This window comes from Taeniopygia guttata, chromosome 2 (assembly GCF_048771995.1).
Source record: "Taeniopygia guttata chromosome 2, bTaeGut7.mat, whole genome shotgun sequence".
Taxonomy (NCBI): domain Eukaryota; kingdom Metazoa; phylum Chordata; class Aves; order Passeriformes; family Estrildidae; genus Taeniopygia; species Taeniopygia guttata.
In genome coordinates, this window is record NC_133026.1 from 129,708,224 (window position 1) to 129,734,478 (window position 26,255).

Here is a 26,255-nt window from a genome sequence, read left to right on the forward strand (position 1 = left end):
TCGAGACTCTGTTGTACCTCTGGTACTTTGACAAAACTCCCATATCATCCAATTCAGAAGTTGCCCCTGTTGCATCTTAAATTATCTTCCACCTATCATCAGGGTGTAAGATCAGGTATTCTGGATGCAAAGCCACCTCTGTAACACACGCTTGTCATTTCTTGCTTTGTAAGGCAAAGTGAGAGACATGGAAGTTTTACTTAGAGAAGCTGTGTTGAGGAGGGTCTGTGTCTGTGGCAATTCTCAGGCTCTGAAGCCTTGCCACTACCAAAATCTTGCCAAGCAAACCAAATACAGCTAGTTATAAATCGGGAGCATGATATGAAGCCTGATATGCACTGCTCTTTCCCATCAGGCTTTTTGAATGGAAATTAATAATTATACAGGAAACTGCTCTGAAGTGATGTTTGCTGCTTATTCTTATTTCCTTTTTCTCCTGAGAATATGGGGGTTAAAGCCACTGATGGGAAACCATAAGTGAAAGCAGACATGCAGTTAACTTCTCCTTACAGAGAGGAGGGCTGTGCTGGAGGATATTATAAACAGCAAGGGCCTCTCACAGCTTCAGGACCCAAGTTCCTCCTGCCTGGCTGCTAAAGCCCAGCTTGTTGTGCCCATCCCAGGCTGAGGGATGCAGCTGCTGCTTTCCTGATTGCAGGCACAGAAGCCCAGCAGGGACAACTGCACAGATGGCCACAGACAAGGTGCTGCCTTCATCCGTGCCTCCTACACCTAGGACTCATGGAAGATCCAAGCAGAGACCAGCTGGTCCAGCTTGATGCTTGCAGGCAAACAAATAACACCCACCCACCCACTGATCACTCACTGATCCCCCAGCAGCTGGCACTTGCTCCTTACAGCCCTTATACACAGTGTGGAAAGTGGAAACTACACAGAGAGACACTTAAGAAAGGTTTTATAAGAAGTGAGGGTGAGCAGGCAGTCTGCTCAGCCAAACTGCACATGATTGACCTCTTTTATATCCCTTTCTGTCTGACCCTCCCTCTGCTCCTTCCTGATCCCCCTCCTCTAATTATTCCCTCCCCTTTCCTCCTTCACAATCCCCTTCCTCTAATTAGTCCTTCGGAAGTTTTGCAGAGTCCTCCCCAAATATCCCAAACCCTCCAGTTCTTCTTGTTTGCCTCTTCTTATCAGTTGCAAACTCCAGGTGACCCTGCCCAAAGCTTTTCAATGGGCCATCAGTCAGTAACCTGACACTTCTGGGTTTTGTCTTTGTCTCTCTTGACCCTTTTCCACCAGGTTTGCATCTCTGTGTCCTTGTTTATGGAATCCTCCTTAATTTATTGCCACCTCTGCTTTGAAAAGGTCAGGTCCTTGGTCAATAGCCTTTGCGAAGCAGATGCTCCTACCTTCCACAAGGCATGCATACAAGGGCTCCACCTCTGACTTTCCTGCTCTCTGGTACTAAAGGACCAAGTCTGTCAAGGTTACCAGTGAGACAGTTCAGACCCCATGGTCGGCGATTTTCCTTTGGCCTCTTGAATATCTGTCAATACTGATGTTTCATTCTACAAGAATTTTAGTTTCATTTTTTAATATGAATCTTGAAATATTTGACTTGTGAATAGAATCCAGGTATAATTATAAATTCAGTGCTATGTGGCTTTTCCTTTTCTATACGAAAATCCCTGCCAACCCCTTGCCAGTTTTAAAAGGACAAACTAAGAACAGAGGTTATGTAAAGTTCCTACTTAAAGTATTTTTAATTTAATTTACTATAGCGGCTTTATAAGTAGGGATAAAGCATAGTTAGAAATGTTCGTCTGTGCCAAGTTAGCTTTTATCTTGAAGTTCCTGTTCTGTGCAGATGTATGTATGTATGAAATAATGAAGAGCCCCAAAGCAACCATATAGGGAAGCATTGGAGCATTTTCAATGTTATATTTTGATGATAAATCGTGGAATTTGGTAGCAAGCCAAGATGGATGGCAGTAAATAAATTATGCTTAGGGTCAGGGTAGATATACAGACTTTCTGACAGTATTTTCTTCATTATTTCATCTGGAAGACAATGCAAGCCTTAAATAATAAAACACGAAAAGTCATCTGCTTGGTGGGAAGTCCAGTTCAAGTCTGCATCAGTGCTTGAATATGCAGGACTGGGTCCTTCCTCCTAATAATACCTGTCCCACTCACACCCCACCATCATCTGGGCATTACCTATGGGTAGTGACCATGAGCTTAATGTTACCTTGTATATCAGTTACACCAGGAAATTCCAGCCACCCCAAGAGCAGCCGCTTTGGGAGTGGATTAGGAGGACACTGTGAAAGAAAACAAATGTTCATGGTGACAGATTTAGGGTAAATTCAAAACATTCCATGACCTCCTCCGATATTATCTTTCCTTATAGAGAAATTGAGTTTATTTCTGCTGGTTTGCCACGCGAAAATTGCAAGACGAACTACCAGCTTTGCCAAGGAGGCGCCGAGCCGGTTCGTCCTCCCCGGGCTCATTCCAGCGGGTGAGCATCCCCCGGGGCGCATCCCGCGGGGAGCGGCCCTGGCCCGGCAGCGCTGGGGCCGGGCTGCCAGCTCGCTGAACGCCCTGGGCTGCGCAGCCCAAACCCTCCCGCGTTCCAGCGCGGCTGCTGCGGGTACAGGTGCCCGCAGGGGCCGCCGAGCTCCCTCCGCCCGCCCGGCGGGGCCGGGCCGTGCTGTGCTGTGCCGTGCCGCGCTGTGCCGTGCAGTGCCGCGCTGTGCTCTCGGCCCCGCCCGCCGGGAGGGGCGGCCCCAGCCCGGCCCCGCCCCGCGGCACGGCGCGGACACAGGCGCGGAGCGGCGGAGCTCCGAGAAGCCGCCGAGATGCTGAGCTCGCCCTGGGCACGCTTCTACTCCAACAGCTGCTGCCTCTGCTGCCATGTCCGCACCGGCACCATCATCCTCGGCGTCTGGTACCTGGTAAGCGTGCCCCCGGCTCCGGGCGCTCGGCGCCGGCCGCAGGGGCAGCCCGAGGGGCTGCTCCGTGCCCGGGGATGCCGATGGCAGCGGCTCCGGCTGCCCGGGCAGCCCGGGCGGGTTTCGGGAGGAGCCGCGCTGTTCGAGCGCCCTAACGCGCAGGCAGCGCCGCCGCTCAGCCCGGCGGGCACGGGCACAGGCACTGGCACAGACACGGGCACTGCTGTGCCGAAACTGGGGCACGCAGCGTGTGCGTGCTCGGGGCTCAGGGCAACGGGGCAGGACACACAGTGCACGGGCAGGCGCGGGAGGGCCTCAACCCAAAAGCTGTATGGGGGTTGAAAATGTGATAAGTGAAGACCCCTGTGGTGAGTGTTTTCCCCCGAACTTCGGGGTGGTCGCAGGCTGGAGCTGGCTGCAGCACACGGGCCCCGCCGGTGCATTAGCTCCAGCGAGGCTGCCCGGCCTCTGAGCTCTCCGCGCCGAAAATCATGTTATATCATCTCTGATTGCTGCTTCATAAAGCAAAGGGGCGTTCTTGTCACTGCTGTCCCCTCTATGGCAGGTAATTGTTTGGCAGTAGCGTTTTGGTCTGCCTGGTAGGGAGCCGAAACCTTCCAGTTCGCAGGTACTAGAAAGATATCGTCCTGCTGCCAGATTACAGGACGGGAGTGAGGAATTTACCCCGGAGGCACCAGCGTTACCAGCAGTAACCAAAGGCTGCTTGACGCTCAGTTATTTGGCCCGGGGAAAGACTCGGTGAGGGGGAGCCGCGTTGAGCTCTCAGTTCCTCTCTGACGATTGTTTCCCCATCCTTCGCAATGTGGGAAAAACAGTTTTCCCAGAGCTGGTCCAGCCATAATCGCAGGGTTTTTAGAATAAAAAGAACTGGTTGTTCGCTGTACGTAACGTAGATGCACTCTCAGCCTGCTCAGTCTCTCGGTGTGAGGAATCAATCTCTGTCTGATGGCAAGGCTGTGCAGAGGTGTTTGCCAAGCATCATTTTTCAAATGATTGCAGACGGAAGCAGATTAGACCTGGGTTTATTTGCTAACTACTGAAATTCCCTGCAGAAGCAATTGAAAAATGCAAGGCTGCCTCCACTGTAGGACAGCTCATTAAATAAATTCAAACAGTGTAATACAAAAGCTAGGTTGACATTTATGTCCTAGAAATCATATAAACTGTTCTGTTGCCATTATGAAAAGTCTTCGTGGGGTCCCCTGGCTAGCTCTGGACCTGTAAAATATGTATTTCACCATTGAGAAAACTGTGCATTAGTTGAACCATTTCTTCCTCCTGGTTTAATAAAATATGGTTAATAGCAACATCCACAGCCAGTATCGATAGTATTGTAAAAGATACCTCTCTTTGCCTGGCTGCAATTAAGTTTTGCTAAGTTGTAATATGACCTGAAAGCTTTTGAACATTTCTTCTAGGGGGCTTATTATTTCCTCCTACCTTCAACTGAACGAACGAAGCGTTTTCACATTGGCTCCACAGAGACAGGGATACAGATATTTTAGCTGTTCAGTGGATCTAAAGTTATTTGAGGAAGAGGGAAGTGTATCATCTGGGCTTGGATATAAGGAAAATCTGATAGCTTTTTAGACTGTTACCTAATCTGTAGTAAACATTTCAATACCAGTGGGCCAATTTCACATAGTATTTTACTGCAAAATTTGGTCTTAAATTTCCTTTCTTATGAGCAGGTATTTCCTGATTTACATCTCTCGCTTCTTTTGCTTTCAGGGTGGATTTCTAAATTACTTCAAACTGATACGATACGCATTTCTTTCTGTGCTTTTTGTGCTATTGCAAGTATTTGAATTTTAAATGTATTCATTAAGAATAGATATTTAGAGGCATGTAGATAATAAATGCAAAACCTTTTTGATCACCTATTATGTTAGGAAACAAAGTGAGGAAGGAGTAGCTCCTTGAATGAATGGCCCTGGTTGAAAAATCTGGTTGACAAGTCATATACAAGTGGATTTCTTTGGCTCAGAAGAAAAATTATGGTTTGGTTACCATGTGCTGCTGAGGGTTAACATTAAAATAGATGTTGTCCTGGTGGCATTTTTTTCTCTGCATGTATTTTGGGTGATTGCAATACTCCAAACCACACATGACCTATGAGCATTACTTCAAAGTTCAAAAACCATCTCTGAGTTTTTGCAACGCCAACATGTATTCTATATACTCTTTGCCATTATTCCTTACAGGAAATTACTTGAGGAAAATCAAACTAGAGAATGAATAGTTTTCTTGTTGCTTTTTCATTTCTCGCTACCTGTGAGGTATAACATTTATTAATTCTATGACAACAAATACAATGATTCAGTAGTAGAATCTGAAGGAGAAAAAAGCTGTAGCTTAGAAGTTTTGGCAGACTTTTAACACAACATTTTCATATGTTAAACCAGTTTTGAGTTAGCATAATTTCAGGAGGCAGAATTTAATGTCTGAGTAAATGTGGAAAAAATAGCGGCTGAGATGGACTTAATCTTCCCATAGCAACCCTCCCAGTGCCACGCTGTGCAATGGGAGTTGGAAAGGTGTTGATTACACCCCAGTGTTTGGGCTGCTCCTGAGCAGTGCTGGCACAGCATTTGTGCTGTGTCTCAACATTCCACCCCCCATCGATAAGCTGGGGGCTCTTTAGTTTTAATGTTTTAACTGAGTGTTTGGGGTCTCACAAATAGTGGGGAGAGCAGGAAGCTGAGTGCACATGGAGTCATCAGTGCTGCTGTTGAGGGAGTTTTCCCACAAAAGTGAGGGGCAGAAACAGAGAGCTCTTCCAGCACAAGTATGGCAGCCACAAACACTTACAATGGTCTCATAACATGTCAATAGCTGGGAAATAAATATCTAACTTTATTTTAGAACAGAATGGATCTCAGAATACTAATGTTTCTATAGCTCTTGTGTTTCAGTAGTTTTTTCCTGGTAGAGCCATTGGTACTGCATCTAGAATATAACACACCACTGCATGATACTGCAATATAGCATAATAGTGCAATATGCATACTGTCACTGCGTACTGAGGTACTTCAGTGTAAAAAGTAACCTGTAAAGGTTGGATTAGCTAGAGGAAATTTCCTGAAAAGAATATCTAGTGGGGTTATAGAATAGCCCACACTTGAGGAACTAGTGTGCCGCCTTGGGGAGAAAAGCTTAACAAGGGGTGCTGCAATGTTAAATACAAACATTATGCTGAGGATTAAAATGTCAGTACTATGGCTGGCTGGGGGTCAATGTTTATTTCAAACCTGAGGACCAGTTTGGTTTGGCTGCTTATTAATTTTTGTGGTTTTATCTGAGATGGACTGTACACGTCTCTGTATTATAACATGAAATCAGAGGTCAATATAGTCACCCAGAAACCTTTTGGGGCACAAAAGTCTTACAAGTATTGTATTAAAAAAAAGAACCAAACCAAGGGAAATTAGAAAGTCACTTCCAATAGATGAATTTTGTCACTGTGCCATTCAGGACAGTGACAATTCTGAAATGAACCAGCTTCAGTTCTGGTCTCCAGTGGGTGCTGGAGTCTGGGGGAAAACTCCAGTGGGTGCTGGAGTCCAGGGCATTTCAGTTCCCAAGTGACACAGTCAGTGCTGGTGAGCCAGAATAACAACACCCCTGTCAGTGACAGCATTTATAAACACAGCGTGTCTTCTTCCTGAGGAAATGGACTCCACTTTTCTTGTCTAAAACACAAGGAAAGAGCAACATCAGATATGCTGACAGTGTCATGGAAGGATTTTCCACTCTCCTGACAGTGACAGTGGGGTTTCTGCACACCCTGAGGATCCACTGACACCATCTGGGATAACAGTAATCCTGATATTTCTGATTGACTTTGGTGGGGAGAAGGTGAAATTGTAAGGTATCAGTTAAAAAAAGGACAAAGAATAAAAGAAGGAGTCTTCTTTTTTGAGCTCTGTGTGCCCAGTGCCTCCTGCTACCTGCCTCAGTGCAGCAGAGCCCTGGGCACAGGTCCCACAGTCCCTCCAGGACCCTGCAACTCCTCCAGTGCCAGTCCAGTGCTGGTGGTCCTGGGAAGGGATTCTTGCAGAAGGGGCCTGCTGTGGATTCAGCTTTGCCACGCCTGGGGAGCTGCTGCCCCTCCCTCTGTGCTCCCTGAGGGGCTAAAAATAAAAACTAATGGAAGGCTGAGAACCTTTTATAACCACAAGTTATCGAGTTGTGTGGCTCTCACTGAAGGATGTGCAGTAAGAACATAAATAGAGCAAGCCAAAGTTTTTAGCCAAGGTAGGTTAAATGTTTGAGGTGCTATTTGTGGAAAGCTCAGCATGAATTGCTAATTGTGACATTTCAGTTCTGGATTTTTCTGAATATACTGTTGAAAGCATGTCTAATATCTATCTCTGTCCCAGACATTTTTTAATAGAAGGATTGAATCCTAATGATGAAAAAAATGTACTGGTAGTAGATTTATATTGTAAAAGAAAAGAAAAGCACAATGTGCTATGGTCTTACTGATTTAACGTTGAACACCCTGATGAAACGTAACTTTTAAGGAATGTAGAGATTTTTGAGGAGCTAAGATTTTAGTTAGAAGTAAGCCTTACTAGAGTTAATTAAAATAAATGAGTAGGCCTTGATGAAGTTAGGAGTTAGTAGTTAACTAATAATTGATTGCTTGTCAGCACAATGTTTAGTTAGCTGGGTTTATAATGAAGAATATAGAAACTGACAAATAGCTTTTAGGAACATAAGACAATTGTGGGCCTCCTCTGTTCTAAAACCAATTGAAGACAAGGAATGGGAGTTCTACCAAGAGTTCATTTGTCGTATTTGCATTAAAAAGGTAGAAAGGCAGAATTAGGAAGACTTCATTTACTTCCTCATTTTGGGACCCCTCCTCATTAAAGGGACCACTGACCCATTTCAAGGGACAAATTACGCGTGTTTAATAGCTTTTGAAGTGATTAGCATATGAAGCAGGGAATGGGATGTACCAAAGTTATGAATATATATTTGGATTTTGGGTATTCAATACTTGTATGGATAAAAAAGACTTTGTAATCGCCTGGAAGGTGAGGTGTGTATTTGGGAGCTATCCCACCCACCCAGCATCAAATAAACATACACTTTCTAACTTTAAACTGTTAGAGAGTTTTTGTCCATCACAGTTGGATATCTGTACTAGATCAATATCCATATTTTTTTAATAAATCACTGACAAGATCGGTAGAGTGTACTTGATCTGATGTCAAAAGGAGAATAAAAATTCATATTGTGTGACTAGGTCACATTTATGTCCTGGTATTTTTCAAGCCTCATGCAAAACAGCATGTATAGCAATGTGCTTAAACACCAGTTAGAAGATTTCAGTAATCTTGGCTTACTTGGCAGGGGGTAGAGATCAGCAGTGACTGCTCATGTAAACAAAATATCCCTGCACTGCATCCTCCCAAGCTGCTCCGTCCACTCTCCTGCAAGCTTTACTGCCTGAGACTACTCACATCAGCAAACAGTTGTAACTGAGGGTCCCTTGAACAGGCCTTTTTAGGGAAAATAAAGAAATTTTAAGGAGAAGTTCTTGATCATTTGCAAACCTGAGAGAATCACAAGATTTTCAAAACTGAAAGAACTGAAGTTGCGAAAAGAGAAAAATTGCACCATCAGAAAGCCTGAGGTGTTATCTCAGCGTTACATTGTGGGAATTTTCATGAATACAGATATGAGGCCTTGTGTTTGACTTAGAAAATCAGCTTGCTTTGTCTTTATATAGAATGAAGTGGGCTTAAAAGAAAGGATTTTCAATTTTATGTCTCTATGAAGGGTCATAGTAGCCAGCTCACGGAAGGCTCAGTTCCTTCATATTAGCCAGGGGTGTCATTTCCCATGTTGTGCCAGTGGGATGCAGCTGGGGGTTGTGTGGGATGATCCTGCAGCACTCCTGTACCACTGCCAGTGACAGCCCAGTCTTGTTGGCCCCGGGGTGTCGGAATCTGTGGGTATTGGTGAATCCAAGATTGTAGAAAGTCTCTGTCTTTCTGCCCCGTTGCCAAAGAAGAAGCCATAATTCATCTGTGCTGTTTTCAAGGTTGTTTATTCTTGCTTATCTCTAACATGTTCTGCTGCCCTGCCGCAGGTCTGTCCTGCAGGGCAGCGTGTGAGGCTCTGCCCTCAGTGGGATGTTACAAACATTATATACCAGAAACTACCTGTGCTATATTTACAATAATGTGCCAATATCTATCATCTACGTTGAACAGTGTGTCCCCAGCCTAAACCAATAGAAAAATGCCAACATCACAGTGAAACATGGAGGGCATGAAGAAGGAGAAAAAGGACAAGACACACCCAATTTCCTCCATCTTGTCCCCTTTGAACCCCTGATCTAGAAACCTAAAATTTTACTTTTGCACCCATGCCACACTTAATTATTACTTCTATCAAACACTCAGAGCTTGTAATTCATCCTGTAAGATTGAAAACTCTTTTCCATGGACAGAGAACACAGACAGTGTCTCTCGGGGCTCTGTACAGGGGGGTTTCTGATCCCCTGCCAGGGTCCCAGACCTGCCAGGGCAGCCAGAGGGAAGTCCTGGATTCCCACAGTGGGGAAAGAATTCTTACAGACCGGGGCCTGCTGTGGATTCACCAGGTTTTTGTCCCTCCATGGCCAAGACCTGGGCCCTATACTCAGGGGAAAGAGCTGGGTGATGCCAATGACATTCCTAATTCCCACCCCTTGGTAGGAGATGTAGTGTCGGCAGTACATTAATTTTCTCCACTAGCAAGTAAAGGTGTCATAATGTGAAATTACTTGAGATTCCCAATTCTTCCAATAGAAGTAGCTGAACTGATCAAATATTTATGTCTCAAGGGCCATGTCTACAAAAAATAGTTTTTCTATTGTCTGCACTTCATAAGATGAAAGACAAGGTCATGGAAAAGCCAGTAACATTCCCAAGTAACTCATTAGACTCTTGCTATGTACATGCTTGCTGTTGTGGAGAGTGGAGAGAAAACTTGGAATTCATTATGAATAAAGGAGAATATTAATCTTACTTTTAAAGGCTTCCCTGATGATTGATGTACATGTTGAATATCCAGCTGAGACTGGAGTCAAAGGAGGTTCAGGGTTTATGCTCTTGGACTGGATAACATCCATTTCATTACCTTCAATTCTGGGGGGGGAAAAATGACTGATTCTGCACACAAATACCTGCTCAGGCCCTGTATGGTATTTTCTTAACAAACTGAAACCACATGTATGAATTTTAGGTATGTCATAGTAAAAACTAAAGACCAATAATGATCAAAATGAACAAAATGATCTTACCTGAAAGACCTTCTCAATAACTATATTCTGATTGTAGCTTCTCTAGAGAGACATTGTTAAATAATTTAACAGTTATTAGCTTCAAGAGTGGCATCCGGAGAACTTCTTTAAGAACTCTTTCAGAACTCTTTCGTGCTATGCACAGGCCCAGGTTAGTTTCTGCAGTGCTGGACCTTATCCCAGCTTTTTTTCTCCAATTCATGCTTCAGGCACTTTTCAGTTGAATTACAAAATAAAGGAACACGTGGGAGGAATTTAAATGGCACAATCAATAGAATAGCTTGCAAAGAGCCTAATCACTCTAGCTTAGCTAACAATAGCTTGCAAAGAGCCTACCTGTGTGTGACAGAATCCATCCCTGAACAGGCCAAAAAGGTTATCTGAACAAAGGCTGTGTTCATTGGTGCACCATATCCCAAGTTATCTGTGTTTTCTGCTCTAGGTGAAAATAGCTGGATTTGTGTGTTTCCTGTGCTGCAGAAAAAAGTAGAAGCAGCATTTTATTAGTTTGTCCCAGACCCTCTCATACATCAGTATGATATTAAAACATTAAAAATGTTTTTTTTTTTCTTGTAAAAACCTTTCAAGTCACTGGAGGAGGGATAAAATATCTTGAAAATGTCTTTTGGGCAGCCCTTGGACTTACTGAATTGTTTATTGGTCTGTTACACAACACAAGGATTTATGAAAATGTCTTTAAGCTCTAATCCCCTAACATAGGCAGTTTTTTTAATATCCTCAAATACCACGGTAGGTATTTGAGGATATAAAATAGAGTATGTAATCATTGCAATGACAGCTGATAATCTGCATCAGTTGTCTTGATAATGGCACAGTTGTCTCATGTAATCAATACAATAATCAGCTCAGAAACTGCAAACCTTTGTAAAATACCTCTTTTTTCTTATTAAGGCCTTCAATTGGCTAATAAATTCCCTCTAGTGACAAAACAGATGGTTGGTTGTAAGAGGAGCAAAGTTTACATAAATGCTTGTTGAAGGAAAGAATCCCATTAAGAGTTCAGTACGCTATAATTACATTTGGGTTTTTATACAAAAAATCATGAATATATTTATAGAAAGGAGAGGAGGTATTACATTAATCAAGTAAAATGTGTTTGAAAGTTCTGCTGAAGGTTAATATGTATCTCCTAGTGAGCCAGAGGAGAGCACATTAAGCTTCCTAAACTGATCGTTGATTAGACTGACGTCAGTGAAAATGCAATTAGTCTTATATATTCTTGGACATATGGAACGGATGTTGCAAAATAGCCAGGAATTAATTTCCTTGATTGCTTTCTTTTTCTCTTGTTTTATTGTTAGGCTTGTGGCTTGACTGTAAAACTCTGGAAGTTTAAAGTGGCCAAAGCTTGAAGATGTGCAGGGTGATTTCTGTGCTGTTCTCAAGCAGGGCTGGAGGTTTAAAGTCCCAAATCTCCAAACAGCAGAATAAGAAGTAAAAACCCACACTTGTGTCTGAAGGTGTGAGAGAGTGCTCTTGGTCCATGTGAGGTGAATTGCCAGGGAGGGCACCCCTGAAGAATTAATATGGACTTGAGCCTAGCATGGACTTGTTCCTGGACCTCCTGTGGGTCAGCTCTTTTTCAGGTGTCTGCAGTCAGCTCTAAGTATTGTCATCCTGGTACTCAGCCTTGAAAGGGTTTCGAGAGTGCTGTGACTGCTTTTCATTTTGTTGCTGGCATGTGCTGAGCAAGGTCTTGTTCCATCCAGAGATATATTAAGCTGCTTAAAACAACAGGGCAAACGCTTTTGGCAGAAACACAGGTTTGTGGGAGATTTTCACCTTGGAGAGATGCATTTCCCAACAGTGAAACAGCTGTGGCCAGCCAGACAGAATACATGTGATCGTGTTCTTTACTATTTCAGTAATTATCTGTACTGTACCAACCTTCCACTTCTTCCTTGCATAACTAAATCCCTGCCTTGGGCTGCAGAGTGCTTCAAGGGTGCAGTCACTTGTATGGCTTCTGTGGATATTGTCAGCGGTGGCTATGTAAAAATAATGGATCAAAGACTTGGTGTGTTTTGGTGTTGGTTTTTGCTAGGTTGTTTTTTTAATGAAGTGGTTGTATGTGGCTTGCTCTCAAAAGCAGAGCACAGTCCTCTCAGCAGTGCAGTGGCCAAGTCCAAGGAGGGTGGAGGGGACTCTGAGCACAGACAGCGCTGGGGGCTGCAGTGGCTGAAGGACACAAAATCCGTGTGCTGGCCAGGCCAGTGGGTGCTGGACAGTCCAGCCCAGGTAAGCAGCTACAATGATGCTGCCTGGCCCATCCTCTGTCACAAGTGCACACAAAAGTCTAGATCTGTGGGAGCTGCCACAACTCACATCACAGTGACACTTTAGCAGGTCTGCCCTCAAGCTTTCACAGTCACCTGCGGGGCTCAAACATGCATTTTTGGAAGTCAAGGACAATTGCAGAAACCAAACAAATCCCAGTTGAACAACTCTTTTTCTAATAAGGTTTTATGTCATACCAATTCTTTGCTAGTTCTCCACTGCATCCTGAACCAAGATGACCTTTAGGAGAAATTGTGAGTTTATCTGGCAATGATATAATTGTATACGTGATTATATTCCTCCATAAATATTTCCCTAGAGGTCCTGCTGGGCAGAAGACCTCAGCAATCATTTTAAGGGCTTTCCTTAGATACAGGTTAAACGTTCTTTAATACCATGGAAAAGTAACAAAGACCACTGATACATTTGTATACAAATAGTTTATTTCCTTAAACCAGAGAAGGACTAAGATTAAATAATGTTATGATACAATTATTAAAATTGTGAAAGAGATGCCTCTGCCCAAATTAAGGTGCAAGCAAGACCATATGCCAAAATCAGTAGTATGGATTTTATTTAACAGCAAATGGGAGGTAAAAAGAAATAGAAGGAAATAGAAAAAGGAGGATGGAGAAGAAGAGCATGAAAGTGAGACAGATTAAGTAGAACATATCACCACTCCATGGATCCTGATGGTGTCCTCTTGATCCTGTTCCTCTGGTCTTCTTGGTGGTGAGGGTCCTGCAAAACACAGAGCTCAATGGATTAATATAGACTCAGGCCAGCTGGGGATGCCCAGGGACCTCCCCTGCAGGAACAAGTTTGACACAGCCTCTTGCAACAGACTGGAGCAGTTGCATCCAGTGCAGTGCTCTGGTGCAAGGCCTTAGGAATAAGTCTGGGGAGCACTTTGGGGGGTCTTTGATGGATTATGGCACCCCCTCAGCTGCCTCTACGTGAATGTCCTGTGGATGTGGGCTGTGGTGTTGGGGGTTTCACAGCTGAGCCGGCTGGTGTAAGGGAGGATGAGTGTTTGCTGTCTCTGACCTGAGGTTATGCCAGACACCCAAAACTTTCCTCCTGCCCCCTTTATTGGGAGGGAATCTGGGCAAATTCAGCAGATGAGTCTGTGGGCTATGGCCTCCCTGACCTCAAACCCAGCCAGAGCTGATTTTCAGGACAGCTGCTGGGTTTGGCTTTCTGGGTGATACTTCATTCTCACTCACTCTTGTCTCCTTCTCCCTAAACCTGAAATGACTGAACAATAGTGTCACCTTTATCTTATCTCAAGTTCCCTTAGGCAGCTTAACTCACAGTCCCAAGTTCCCCTCTTGAGGCATCTTCAGAGAGGGGAGAGCTTTGGTGGTTGCAGCTTCTTTATACAGTTTTGCCCTAATGGGCGAAAAATCCTTAATAACAACATTTAAGCCACAAACTATAACATTTCAGTCTCTCACAAGTTTATAACAAACTATTGCTAGGGAGGCAGAAACCTCTCATGTGCATATTGCACAATCTGTCCATCCATTTTTTGAAAATAAATTTAACCATTACCATATTTCACTAATAACAGACCTCTTGCGGTTTGGGCTTTAAGCCTGGTAAAAGGCTGGCAGTAGGCAGTAGTTGAGTCATTTGTATGGAAGAGTGCTAGTAATTATCGTGGACTTCATATATCAGTTTAATCAGCATAGTCTTTAAAGTTCAGTGTTTAGTGTCATAGCAATCAAAGCTGAAATTGTGTTTAAAGTCTGATTGAAATATTTTATGCAGCTTTCTATTACATGCTCTCTATAATACGGACTTTGTAATGTGCTGTCTCATAAGTGGCATGGAAAAATAGCAACAAGAATTGCAGACTCTAACCCATCATCTCCAAATTAAAGTATATAAAAACCTGATTGCTACTTCTGACCTGACTAAAGCTCTCCCTATTCCAGTGCAATATTTCAGATAGCACCCAGAACCATGCTTTGAGAGACCACACAGGGAGAAAGAACAACTTGTTCAGGGACAACATTTTCTTTTATTGTCCTGTAATGTTAAGGTTGGGCAGTCACCTGAAACAGGAGGGCTTATATTTTGTTTTTAAGATTTTTTGTGATATGACTAAACACTTGCATTTTCTTAATAAATAGCTCATCCTTTTCTGAATTCTTTCAACCTTTAGGCTTCAGTAATAATGCCTGATAATGAGTTTCACTGGTCAAAGGGGTGAAGGATTCCCTTTTAACCCAAGTTCAAGTGTCCCTCTTTCTGTTTGTGTTCAGGCTGTTTTGCTCCATTGGATGAGAAGATAATTGAGGGTGTCTGGGTTTCTAACTTGGACCACTCATTAAGCTGTGCATCACTAACACATCTGCAGCTTGTCCCCAAGCGCTGGAACGTTGAAACAGTTTCATTAGCATGAGACAGAAGGCTTACACAGCAGAAAAAAAGAGAGAGGTGTCTACACTGATAGCCAGGGTTCTCCTGCTCCTCCATTCCTGCAGTGGCTGTGGTGTGCTCAGATGTAGCTCCTGAGCCCCCAGAGGGAAAGTGATTGAATCACTGCTGTGAGACTAGAGAAGAAACTTGGGTATGCAGAAGGGACATCTTGTTTCTTGTGTGCTATTTGCCTGCTCTTCACAGCACTCAGCTTAAAACCTTTATTGGTAAAATTGCCTCCTTGTTTCTTCTTCAGTCAGAGTTCAGAAAAAGCCTCCAATGAAAACTAACAAACACAAAACTTTGCCTAACAGGGAGACAAAGAACAGACAGAAAAATCTTCCTGTATGGGACAATAAGCCTTAATTCATTATCTACACTAACAGAGAAGTTTGGGAAAGGCACTCCAGATAGTGCAAATCTACCATGAGCTAGTTAAATCCTGAACCTGATTTTTTTTTTCTTTATAGAGTTCTTTTGTCCTTTTGATGAAAAAATGTGTTCTTGCTTTTATTAACATCTTCTATGCCTAAAGAAAAAATGAAGAAAATATGCAAAGAACATACTTAGTGAAAAGGGAAAAGTAGATAGGGAGAATTAGACATTGAAATACTTAACTAGACATTTTCCATTCATTCTTACTTTTTCTGATAGTGGTACTGACTTCAAATATCCAAGTATTAGAAAATACTCTTCTGTTTAGTTTCAAGGAGCAAAAGTATTTTACGACTGATGCTTTGTTTCTATCATTTCTGTAGAGAACAGGTACCTAGACTCATAAAATTGCCTTGAGGTTTTTGGAGACAAACAGAGGCGAGGGTACATGGGTTTTGCTTGAGATTTTCTTAAGTTTTACTAAATATGTTTAGGATTTCTTACTACTAAAATTAATGTCTTTGGCAATTTGCTTCCTTAGTATCTCTGGAGGGAACAACAAACTAAACCATGCCAGTTTTGTGGCATACTAAAAATATGCTAGAACTCTGTGTGCCAGTTCTTACATATTACAGGGTTTCACAGTGTCATGAAACCAGCTCTGGAACTGTGAAAAGGGGCACAGGCAGGGAGTTAGTTCTCCACCTATGCTGAGATTTAAGGAGAGTGCTTAAGTGGATCTCTCTTGAGTTCAGTGAGGCTGAAAGCAGTCACAGAATTAAAACTACGAACATCTTTCACCACCCATAACACTCAGACTGCAACATGCATGGATTCAGTTATAAATTGAACCCTCAATAGAAAAAAAAGCTGGGTGGGCCTCTTCTTTTTTCCTGTAACTATAGGTATTCACTGCATTAGAAAGTCTTGGGAGAACTGTAGTAGAATATTTGCAGAGGGGAACCTATAGACTTCAATATAAACATTTTTAATGCAATGTATTGATTTAAAGTGAGCATAATATTTCCTCTTCTAAACTCCTTTAACAAAGCTATTTTATTTTGACTCTTGACTGAAAGCCATTATAACTCCTGGCAATTCTTTCAGTGTTTACTGACATTTATGTAAGTTGCTGGCAAAAGCATTTCTCTGTCTGCTTGAGTTAGGGATCATCAGTAGATTGGTGTTAATGGCATGCTCTTAGGAGCTACTGAAACTAATTTTATTTTAGATAAGCTGGGATAGATACCATGCAGCTGCACTTCTACAAAAGTTATAGTCACTGAAATTATAGTGATAGTTGTTTTCTGGTCACCTGTTGATGCAGTGCATTTTATTCCCGTGATTCACTGCTGACCTCTGTAACAAATGACATGGAAAAAAGGTGATTTATTGACAATAGAAGTCTGAAATTTTCATTTATAGTTTCTAATTGCTGGATGCTGCCAGTGGAAGACATGAGGTTGTGTCCTTGCATCAGAAACACTGGACATTGTCTCCATCAGAACTGCCTCACATTGTGCTGAAGCTGCTGGTTCTTTGTCACAGTGCAGGTGGAAGCAGCATCAGTGGCTGGTGGTCAGTCCCAGTCTCATCACCTGCTGCCTGTCTTGCTCATGCCTGCATGCATCTTCCTCACACAGGTGTTGCTGTTTAGAGTGTCTTCTACTCAAATCTGAAATTATGTTTTGTAAGCCCACAGCAGGAGCTCCAGTTACTGCTGCAATATCTGGATGTCTCTTCCATAATATTTCCTCTTTCCACTTGGCTTCATACATTCTGTGGTCTCTATAAAGCTGTTATTTTCCTCCCCTTCATTGATTATAAAAGTGGATGTAATTCCATCTGGCTGCCAGAGAAGCAAGATATTGAGATTTTGCAAAAAATAATTATTTTATTTCATTATCAGAATAAGGGCACAATTGGGCATTTTTAGCACTTTCTGTAGGTTCTTTGTCCGGTGTATTGTTAGGGCACTCTGAACACCATCCTGCAGGGCCCAGAAGCAGAACTGGGGCTGATCATGGGGTTCACCAACAGCCCCAGCAGGACAAGTGATAAACCAGGGAGGCCAACCAAAAGCAAAGAGAGCTGGGACCAGGGACACAGCTGAAGACAAGCTGCAACATGCCTTTACAGGGTCCACCCAGGAAACGTGGCTGCAGACTGGTGTCATGCTGTACCACTGGGACAGAGACTGATCACCCAGGCTGACCTGCCTGGGGTCCTGGGCCATGGGCAGGGTGTGGAGAGGCCCAGGCTGGGGCTGTGGAGGTGGAATAAGCCCTGTAAGTGTCTCTAGAGCCCCTCTCCTGAGCCCCTGGCAGCACTGGGGCTGCAATCAGCTGTAGGACCCAGTGGTCACGGTTCTGACTTGATAGTGCAATTTGTATTTTATTCCTATTGAACACCTGTCATGGGCAGAGTGGGAGCTCCAGGTAAAGTTTATTAAAGAAACCCTCCTGTTGAGTCACAGGGTGTAGAAAGGATCCCCTTGCTTTTTAAACTCTTCATGGAGGAGTCTGGGTATGGCTGGATCTAATCTTAACCCTCGACTTTGTCAACAGTTTAGGTCTAAAGGATTATATAGGTATAATTGAACCTTTATACAACTTTGTCCCACAGGATAAAGAACAGCAAGGCAAATATATTTAAATAAATATATGTAATTTTTTATTATTATAATGATTACACAAAATTATCTTAAAGAGAATTATTTACTACACAATATAGGAGCTATAACAATGATTATAGTACACCATGAAGCAATACCGAAGTAATTGTATTAAAGCTAGCAAAAAAATTATTAATTGATGTTTAATTATTATTAACAGATCGATGTTACCCATATGAGTGACCAAGGGCCCGTTTCTTTCACTCAGCCTCGAAAGGTAACCTTGAAGGGCACCCCCACACATGGGAGAAGTGCCCACACATGCACTCCAAGAAGGGGTGTGGTAGAAGACCCTGCTGTTCAAGTTTGGGACTGGGTGGTTGTCTATCAGCCATTCTGTCTCCAGGCAGCCGTGTCAGCTCAGGACCTTTAGATAAACTATCAGCAGTCTCACTTGTTTGTTCCTTTATCCACGTATTTTACCAGGTCTACCACATTTTCATCTCACTATCAGAACGTTTAACTTGGGGATTGACTCCAACTTGGCTTCAGCCATTGTTCAACACCAAAAGCAGTGTGAATGCCCCTTCTCTGTCTACCTTCTTTGTTAGCTTTGCAAACAGGACACTGTTCAAGTTATTTTACCCCATTCCAGGGAGAGCATCCTGCTGCAGCCCCACTGCTGAATGGCCATGGACACCTTTCAGTTTCTCCATCCATGAAAGGAGGACAGCGTGTCTCATTGGGAGGGTACAGGGTTTAGTGGCTTCCTGGAACTTTGCATAATTGAAATGCTTTCTAAGCATTGCTAATTGATTGTTATACTATTTGTTGCTGAAGAAATGTAAAACATCTTGAAGGAAATTTTGGCCCTATCAAAAGAATCTCTTTTGCTTTTCCTGCAATGGAGATTTCAACTCTCATACCAGCTGCATATACCAAAGGGAATAATTTTTTATGCTCTTGTCCTTGATTGTGTGTCTTTGGAAAACATTACATCAGTAAGTTTTTAAACACACAGAATTTATGCATCACAGCATTTTTCAAAATTCAACAGTCACATAACTTTCAAAACAGGAGGAAAACCCTAATGAACACAATACACCCAACTGTGCACACATTTCTGGGAGAAAGAGGAGCAAACAAACATGTGGTGTATTTCACTTGCACTGCTAACAGCACAGCTGGAAAGTGGTCAGATGTTTATGAGAATCTCAAGAGAACAAACTGATAGAACAGAAAAGAAATGCACTAAAAGAGCATTAGAGAGATTCCTACTGACTGCAGCAGACTTCAGGTCAGGCAAACACAATCTATGTCTTACACAGAATTTAAGGCAATGCTGACAATCACATAATCTGAATCAGGATGTATCCATAAGGAGAAAGTAGAGTGCCTAGGTCATTATTTTATGAATTTTCTGGCGATATCTGTACCCAAAAAGTATGTCTTTAAAATAGCAACACTCTGCATTTATGGTTTCTGCTTGGACATTTTGAGTAGTCTTCTTAGGTAACATATTTATTACTGGCTTATATCTTCTAGCTTTCCACAGAGGAGTATAAAACAAGAACTAGGTTGTGGTAAGATTAAAACCCAGTAAGATTTATGGAATGTAACTTTGAATTTTGGTAGTTATCTGATGTCTTCAAAACCATGAGAAAGCCAAGAAAAGATCATGCTACAGCGTTCCCAACAAAAAGCTATTTAACTATTCTATGTAAACATGCAGTAATGACCGTCTCTAACCCCCTCCAGACAATCTCCATCTGCTTCTTATTGTTCACCACACTGTTTAATTTCAGTTTTCTTTTGCTATGATTCAGATCTGTTTACCCAGTGCATCTGGAGGAAGGTCTGTTGCCTTGCTGTTTTTCCCCACCTTTCTGCTCATAAAAGACTGAGAGCACCTCCCCCTACCTTTTCTTTGCTAAGTAACCTCAGTTTTTTCCCTGTCTGTCCTACATTCCAGATGTCTCACTACCCTCTGTTCTGATGCAGGATCCTCCCCAGGGTTTTTCCTTGTACATTTTAGAAGGACTTTGAATACTTTCTGCAGAGGCCTGTGGAGGGCAAGTGGGGGGATAGTTTATGCATCTAATGCCCAGGTTTCTGTAGCACTGCCCAGCACCATGTAGCCATAAAAATGAGCTTATGGGATTCCACTGAGTCGTGTTCAGTTAATTCACTGCCATACTCGGACTCCTTTCTGAGCAGCTGTCGCTTACTCAGTTTTTTTGCCTTGTGTTCTTCTGAAGTTCTTCACAAATGTATTTCTCTATGCTTTTTGTTGCTGAATTGTGCTCTGTTATCTGAATTCTGCTCTAGTTTGTCAAAATAATTTTAATCTTATTTCACAGAGTGCTTTCAACTTGGCATTGTCTGCAAATTAGAGAAAGGTAGAAGTTACAAGTCACTTAAAACAACAAGTCTCTCAATGATACTGGAAAACCCTAATTAATATATCTTCTTTGCTAGCTGTGAATCCTTAAATCCGTGACAGCTGTTCTTTCAGTACAGTTATCCAGCTGGCAGTGCATTCACCTTCCTGCACATTCAACCAAACCAGGTTTTCCTTGCTCATTTGTGAGAATCTCATAATGTCAAAAGGTGTGCTAAGATGCAGAGATGTTATCTATGCCTTCTGCCCTGTCCATAAGGCCTCTTACTCTGTCAGAGAAGGAAAATAAGAGAACTTACTTGCAGTTTGTCCTTGACAAGCCCATGGTGATTGTTATTTGTTACCATACAAATTTGAAGTGTTAATGGGGAGACTGCTTGATTATCTGTTCTTATTTTGTTCTCACAGTCTATCTAGAAATTCATTACATGACCTTCCTGCTTTGAAAATACATAAACTGTGCTTGCTCTTTTCTTGTTTTGTGAAGTCAATCTATTCTCAGAAGTTTTCAAAGATTGCTAATAGATCTGGTATCAGCTAGGCTTGATGAAATTTACCTATCAAAAAGGACTTATCTTACCTGAAAAATTATCTGGCCTGTTACGTCTTGAAATAACCTCTGCTACACCTACACTTTCTTGTTGCTGTTGGTAACCTGTAATCAGATTAGGATGACTTTGAAGTGAGAACCAAAGCAATAAAATCCATCTTTCTAAGTGTAATGTTTTCAGCATTCTTCTTTCCATTTTCTTCTTCACCAGTTATCTTCCTAGTTCTGTAGAATAAGCTTTTCTCCTGGTTGCATTAGTTCATGCTGAGCAATCTTCTTTTCTGCAATTAGCTCTCTTGACTTCAAAGCAATATGAGCATTTTGTTCAGATTTGTTTTAAAATACAGCTCTTGGCTACCTCTCCAATCCGTTCATAGCTGATACTTGACAATCCGCTTCTGTTGGATCACTTGATATTCTTGGCATTTAATTCACTTACTGCATTTCTTGGTGGTGTGAATGTCCATCTGTGCCATATGACATAGGAATGTGAGACTCAGACACGGGGCTCACATTGCCACCTCCTTCCACCCCCCAGGCCTCCTAATTTAGCAGCTCACCTGAACCAGCTCCTCACTCATGGCCTCTGAAAACACAGCCCTTTCCAGTAATAGAGCTCCTCTTTGATCATCTAGCAATTTTACAGGGTCTGTCCCCAATTCTAGTTCTGCCATGCTGATAGTCCTTGATTACAGCACCCATTTGTAATAACATCAAAATGCCTGGTGGATGTGCTAATGTGTTTTATAGTCTGAAAGAGCAGTGGTAACTTTCCTGCTGTGGAATAGAGCTGGAATGAAAAGAGGCAATCCATCGACATTTTGTATAATTTTCATGCTGCCACTTAGGGAAGAAGTCCTGCTTACACTAACTTAGAGAAATTAATTGTAGTGTTAGTAAAATACTATGGTTGTACAGTTGGAAAACAGTCTCTGTCATAGCTGGTGTGAAATATGGTGGGTATGTGCTGCCCCGAGGTTTTTCATGGATTACTTTCACTGATCCTTTTCCCTTTTTCCTCTCTGTAGATTATAAATTCAGTGGTCTTGCTGATTCTGCTGAGTGCCCTGACTGATCCTGACCAGTACCACCTGACTAGTGCTGAATTAGGGGGTGAATTTGAATTTATGGATGATGCCAGTAAGTACAAATTCCCTAATTATTAGCATTCATTACTCCAGCATTTATGTAACTGTCCTATCATTTCAGTAATTACTGTCCTTTTAATTATTGCTTCACCTTCGTATCTTACAGATGCATTTTTATCGTGAAAGGTGTCATGACACAGTTCAAACTTGTTTCCTAGTAGTAACCTTATCTGCCACCTACCCATTAGTAATCAATCCATCTGCTCTGCTGTGTCCTGGCTTGGCAGAGGCAGAGCCAGCCCTTGGCAGGGAGATGTATCCTTGAGCATGGTGCTGAAAGCCCTGGGGGAATTTTGCAGGCCAGAGGGAGATATGGAGTTTCTGCATGTCGCAGCACCACGTCCCAAGTGCCTGCACACGCGCTGCTGTTCAGAGGGCTGAGTGCATTCGTTTGTGCTGATGTGTTCATGCACCCCCTGTGCATGTGGCATGACTTGCACAAACCTGCTCGAATAGATGAAAATACAAATACCAACTGTACAGGCATATTAACAAAAGCACAGAGAAATTCCTTCTCTTACTGAAAATCTTCAATATAGTTTCAGAGAAGGGTAAACTAGGCCCTTTATTGTCTCCTACAGAACTTCCTATCCTTTGAAAATGTTTCCTTGTTCCGTAACTTTTTGAAATTATTTTGTGGTTTGTTGATTTAGCTGTTTAATTCCTATCTAGTAAAGTTTTCCCTCAATGTGATTTTGATAAAAATGTCTGTTTATTTTCATTTCTGCTCACAAGATGGTTACATTCAACATTTCTCATAGTAGTCTGAAACAAAGTTTGTTTCTAATCACACTTGTGTCTTTCTGCTCAGAATCCCCCCATCTACAGCTAAAGGTTCTAAGTCCTTTCCTCATTCCTACTGAAGTCAATAAAAATATCTGTAGGAGAAGCAATAGCCCCACACGTGAGGAAAAAAATTGCTGATTGTTGTGTCAGAGATGCTGGGTATCATTTAAGGGATGCTTATTTCCACAAAGTCTTTAATGCAAATATGCCTTGAGGGTCTACATTGAATTAATGATAAGGGGTGATTGCTACTTTATTGTGTCTTCATTGAAAAACCACCTACAACTTCAGACTAAAAATCTTTTTATATAACTGGATTTAAGAAAGTAAGGACCATAGTAGATACAGATGGGCTCCTAGCTGATTCTGACATATTAAAACTGACTGCCCTGTCCTAATTCTCAGAGATTAACCTTGGTAATAACTGTCTGTCAGTGTGGTTTTATATAGCTGACATCAGAGGCCTGCCAGTGCCCAAGGCTTTAAAATTGTAATTCTGTTTTGTAATGCAGTAGCTGTCAGATAAAGTACATTGGGGATTTTCATCTACACTTGAAAATTGTGTTTTCTGTATATTTTTATCAAGGCTTCTGAAGTGAATCCTCCAAGACTGTGAAAGGATGGCTTATGGGCCAAGCAACCTAATTTCCATTTGGTAAAGGGAACATTTCACAGGCAGTTAAATTACGAATTAACACTTGAATTAATGTCTCCTTTTATTCTTTGACTCCCTCTGGTTTGGTGCCTTACTGAGGCAGTGGAGTCAAGCTACTGACTTTTATGGTTACTGGAAATAGCTGGCAGGAGATAATTTTTTCTTCTATTATTTGAGCATGAATGTATTTGTCCAAATGTAATGAAATGCTTTATTATGAGATAAATCATCAGAAAAACTTCCACATATTCTTCTCTTTTCCTACTTTTATTGATTGTTTTTGAAGAAGTGTTTTTCATGTTAGCTGCATGCATTGAAACCATGTATATGAAATACAGGAAGATACCTTATTTTTTATGTTAAAGAAGATCCCAGAGTTATTATCTGTATGTACTTCTGTTGACAAATAATAATGACACAAACACTAATAGCCATTATTCTCATTCCTATTGATGCGCCTATCAATAGCAAACAACAAAAAAATGCAGACACAGAGTTTACATGTAAAACTTCTCATGTAAAACTTTCTCTCTCTCCTGAAAGAGGATCCCTCATAAAAGATCTGAAAACATCATCAGGAAAAAAAACTTATCAGCTGTGTCACAGTAGTCAAATGAATTTAATGAAGTCAAGGTTTACTTTGACTTCCAATAGACCAGGATTCTCCCAATATTTGTATTCAGATTTATTTCTAGCTGTGCCTGGTTTATGGAGCATTCTCAGTTTTCTGTTCCAGCAGTGTGAAAAATTCATGCCACCTGCAGAGCCACAGCCAGTCTAGTGCAAACTGCTTGAAAATTCCAGTGCAACATCAGTTTTAATTCCAGGATTTAGTGTGGTTCCCAGGGCATTAACAGAGCTCCAAAGTACCTGTTTGATTAGGCAGAGAAAGGATTTACCTGAACACTTAGAAAAAAAGCTCTAGGCTATTTATTTTCCCTTCTATTTTAAGAAAAGGAAGCAAGGGGAAGAAAGTCTGCCAAGACTTAACCATGTGGCAGAGGGAGGTACTAGAAGACACCAGTTTGTGTGGCTTGTGTGGCTCTCCAAGATGTACATCTCAGAACCTCATAAAATGCTGGGCTTCCTCCTGTGCCCAGCTGAACCCATTTAGGCTCATCTTTTTTTTTATTATTTCCTGAGGGAGTTTAGAAGCTGGACAAAGGAAAATGTGTGAGCTGCTCAGTGTAATTCTGCTGCTGTTAAAAGACTTAATAATCTCAGAGCAGGAGATGGAAAAGCCCTATAATTAATTTTGACTTCCCAGAGGGTTTTGCCTGAGCCTTCTGCTCAGCTTCTTCAGACACACAGATCATCATCCTGACATGTCAACAGCCCAAACAAGCAGTGGGTGTTGCTTGGTTTTATTTACTGCTGTCATAGTGTCAGAGATGTGTGTGTGATACTTCACAGGCCACATGACAACAAGGATTGAAATCCTGTGCATGCCCTACAGGAACTGGGGGGAACTTTTACACTGATATCAGCAACTTAGGTCAAACTTAGGTCAAAATCTGCCCATGTCCCCGCCCTGGCATGGGCAGACAGGACAAGCAGACATCTCAGGACAGGGGAGAATAATGTGAGGGTCTTTCTGCTGAATATGACATGCACCCAGGATTTAAAAATATTAATTCAAATAGAAAAATTTTATAAAGAAATCTACAGACAAGAGGTTTAGATTTCTGCTGGGGGATAAATGGAAGTGGTGGAGTAGGTACATTCCTGTCCCAGTCCATCAACACCTCCTATGTAGTGCTAGTCCCAGATATAGGGAGGGGCAAAAGACTAGATCCCTTCCCAGTATAGGATATTCAGGACAGCATCTTCCCCTCTTAATTTTATACTCTGGAATAAATGTGCTGGGCTCAAAGGTGCAGAATACTCTTTTCTTCTCATGGCCCTCCTCTCTTTCCCAGGAAGAAAATGCTGCTGCTGTGCAGGCTGTGACCCAGGAGGCTGCGTGGTGGCTGGCAGCAGTGGTGTCAAGCTTGCACAAGCAGCCTGGAGGAGAGAGCAAGGCAGTAATCCTTAGCTGGCAGTCAGGAGGCTCTTGGATAAATAAGGCTGGGAGAGTGGAGAAACTGCCTGAGGATTGCAGACTGCTGATCAGCAGCTTTCTGGCCCCTGCTGTCAAAGCTGAGGGCTGGCGATTAACTGGGCTGGGGCAGGTGATGGGGATTTGAGGTCTTCATTGCTCCACACAAGTCCTGGCTCAGGGTCTGGCCTTGCTGGCTGCTCCTCCCTGTCCCTGCAGCACCCACCATCAGCCTCCTCTGCAAGAGGAGAGGGGAAGGCAAGGAAATACTTTTGAGGTGACTGGAGGGAGCTCGAGCTGCAGCTGGCTGTACACACAAGTACCCCGTGACAGGAGCTCTGCCCAGCCCCAGCAGCGTCTTTTCTCCAAAGAGGCAGGAAAGTAGGATCTCACTGTAAGGTATAAGAGTTAAAAAAACTCAACTGTTTTCTTTAAACCCAAGGAGAAAGCTCAAAAATCCATCTAGGACAAATAGGCTGGATAACCCCTTCAGCAGTCCAAGTACAGACCTTCTAGCTATGAATGCCATAGCACAGCATGGCTGGAAAAATTCACACACCCCTGTCAGTTTCTCATTTAATGTGCTGCATATCTAGTTTCATTCTGATTAATTAAAGCTGACACAGCTCAAAAAACCCAATGAAGCCTTAAATGAGAAAGAACTAGCTTGAGCCAACTAGGACTTGGCACGATGGAGCACAGTTAGGGAGGCTCTGGAGAC

General features: G+C 42.4%; 1 protein-coding gene across 1 annotated transcript in view; it reads left to right on the plus strand.

Annotated features, from left to right (window-relative positions):
* Positions 1-2,740: 2,740 nt before the first annotated feature.
* LAPTM4B (lysosomal protein transmembrane 4 beta) overlaps positions 2,741-26,255 on the plus strand; it is a 59,881-nt gene continuing 36,366 nt past the window's right edge. Inside the window, exons 1-2 of the mRNA XM_002198770.7 lie at positions 2,741-2,921; positions 21,936-22,047. Coding sequence (XP_002198806.6) covers positions 2,826-2,921; positions 21,936-22,047 — 208 coding nt within the window. The 5' untranslated portion in view covers positions 2,741-2,825. The remainder of the gene's footprint in view (positions 2,922-21,935; positions 22,048-26,255) is intronic.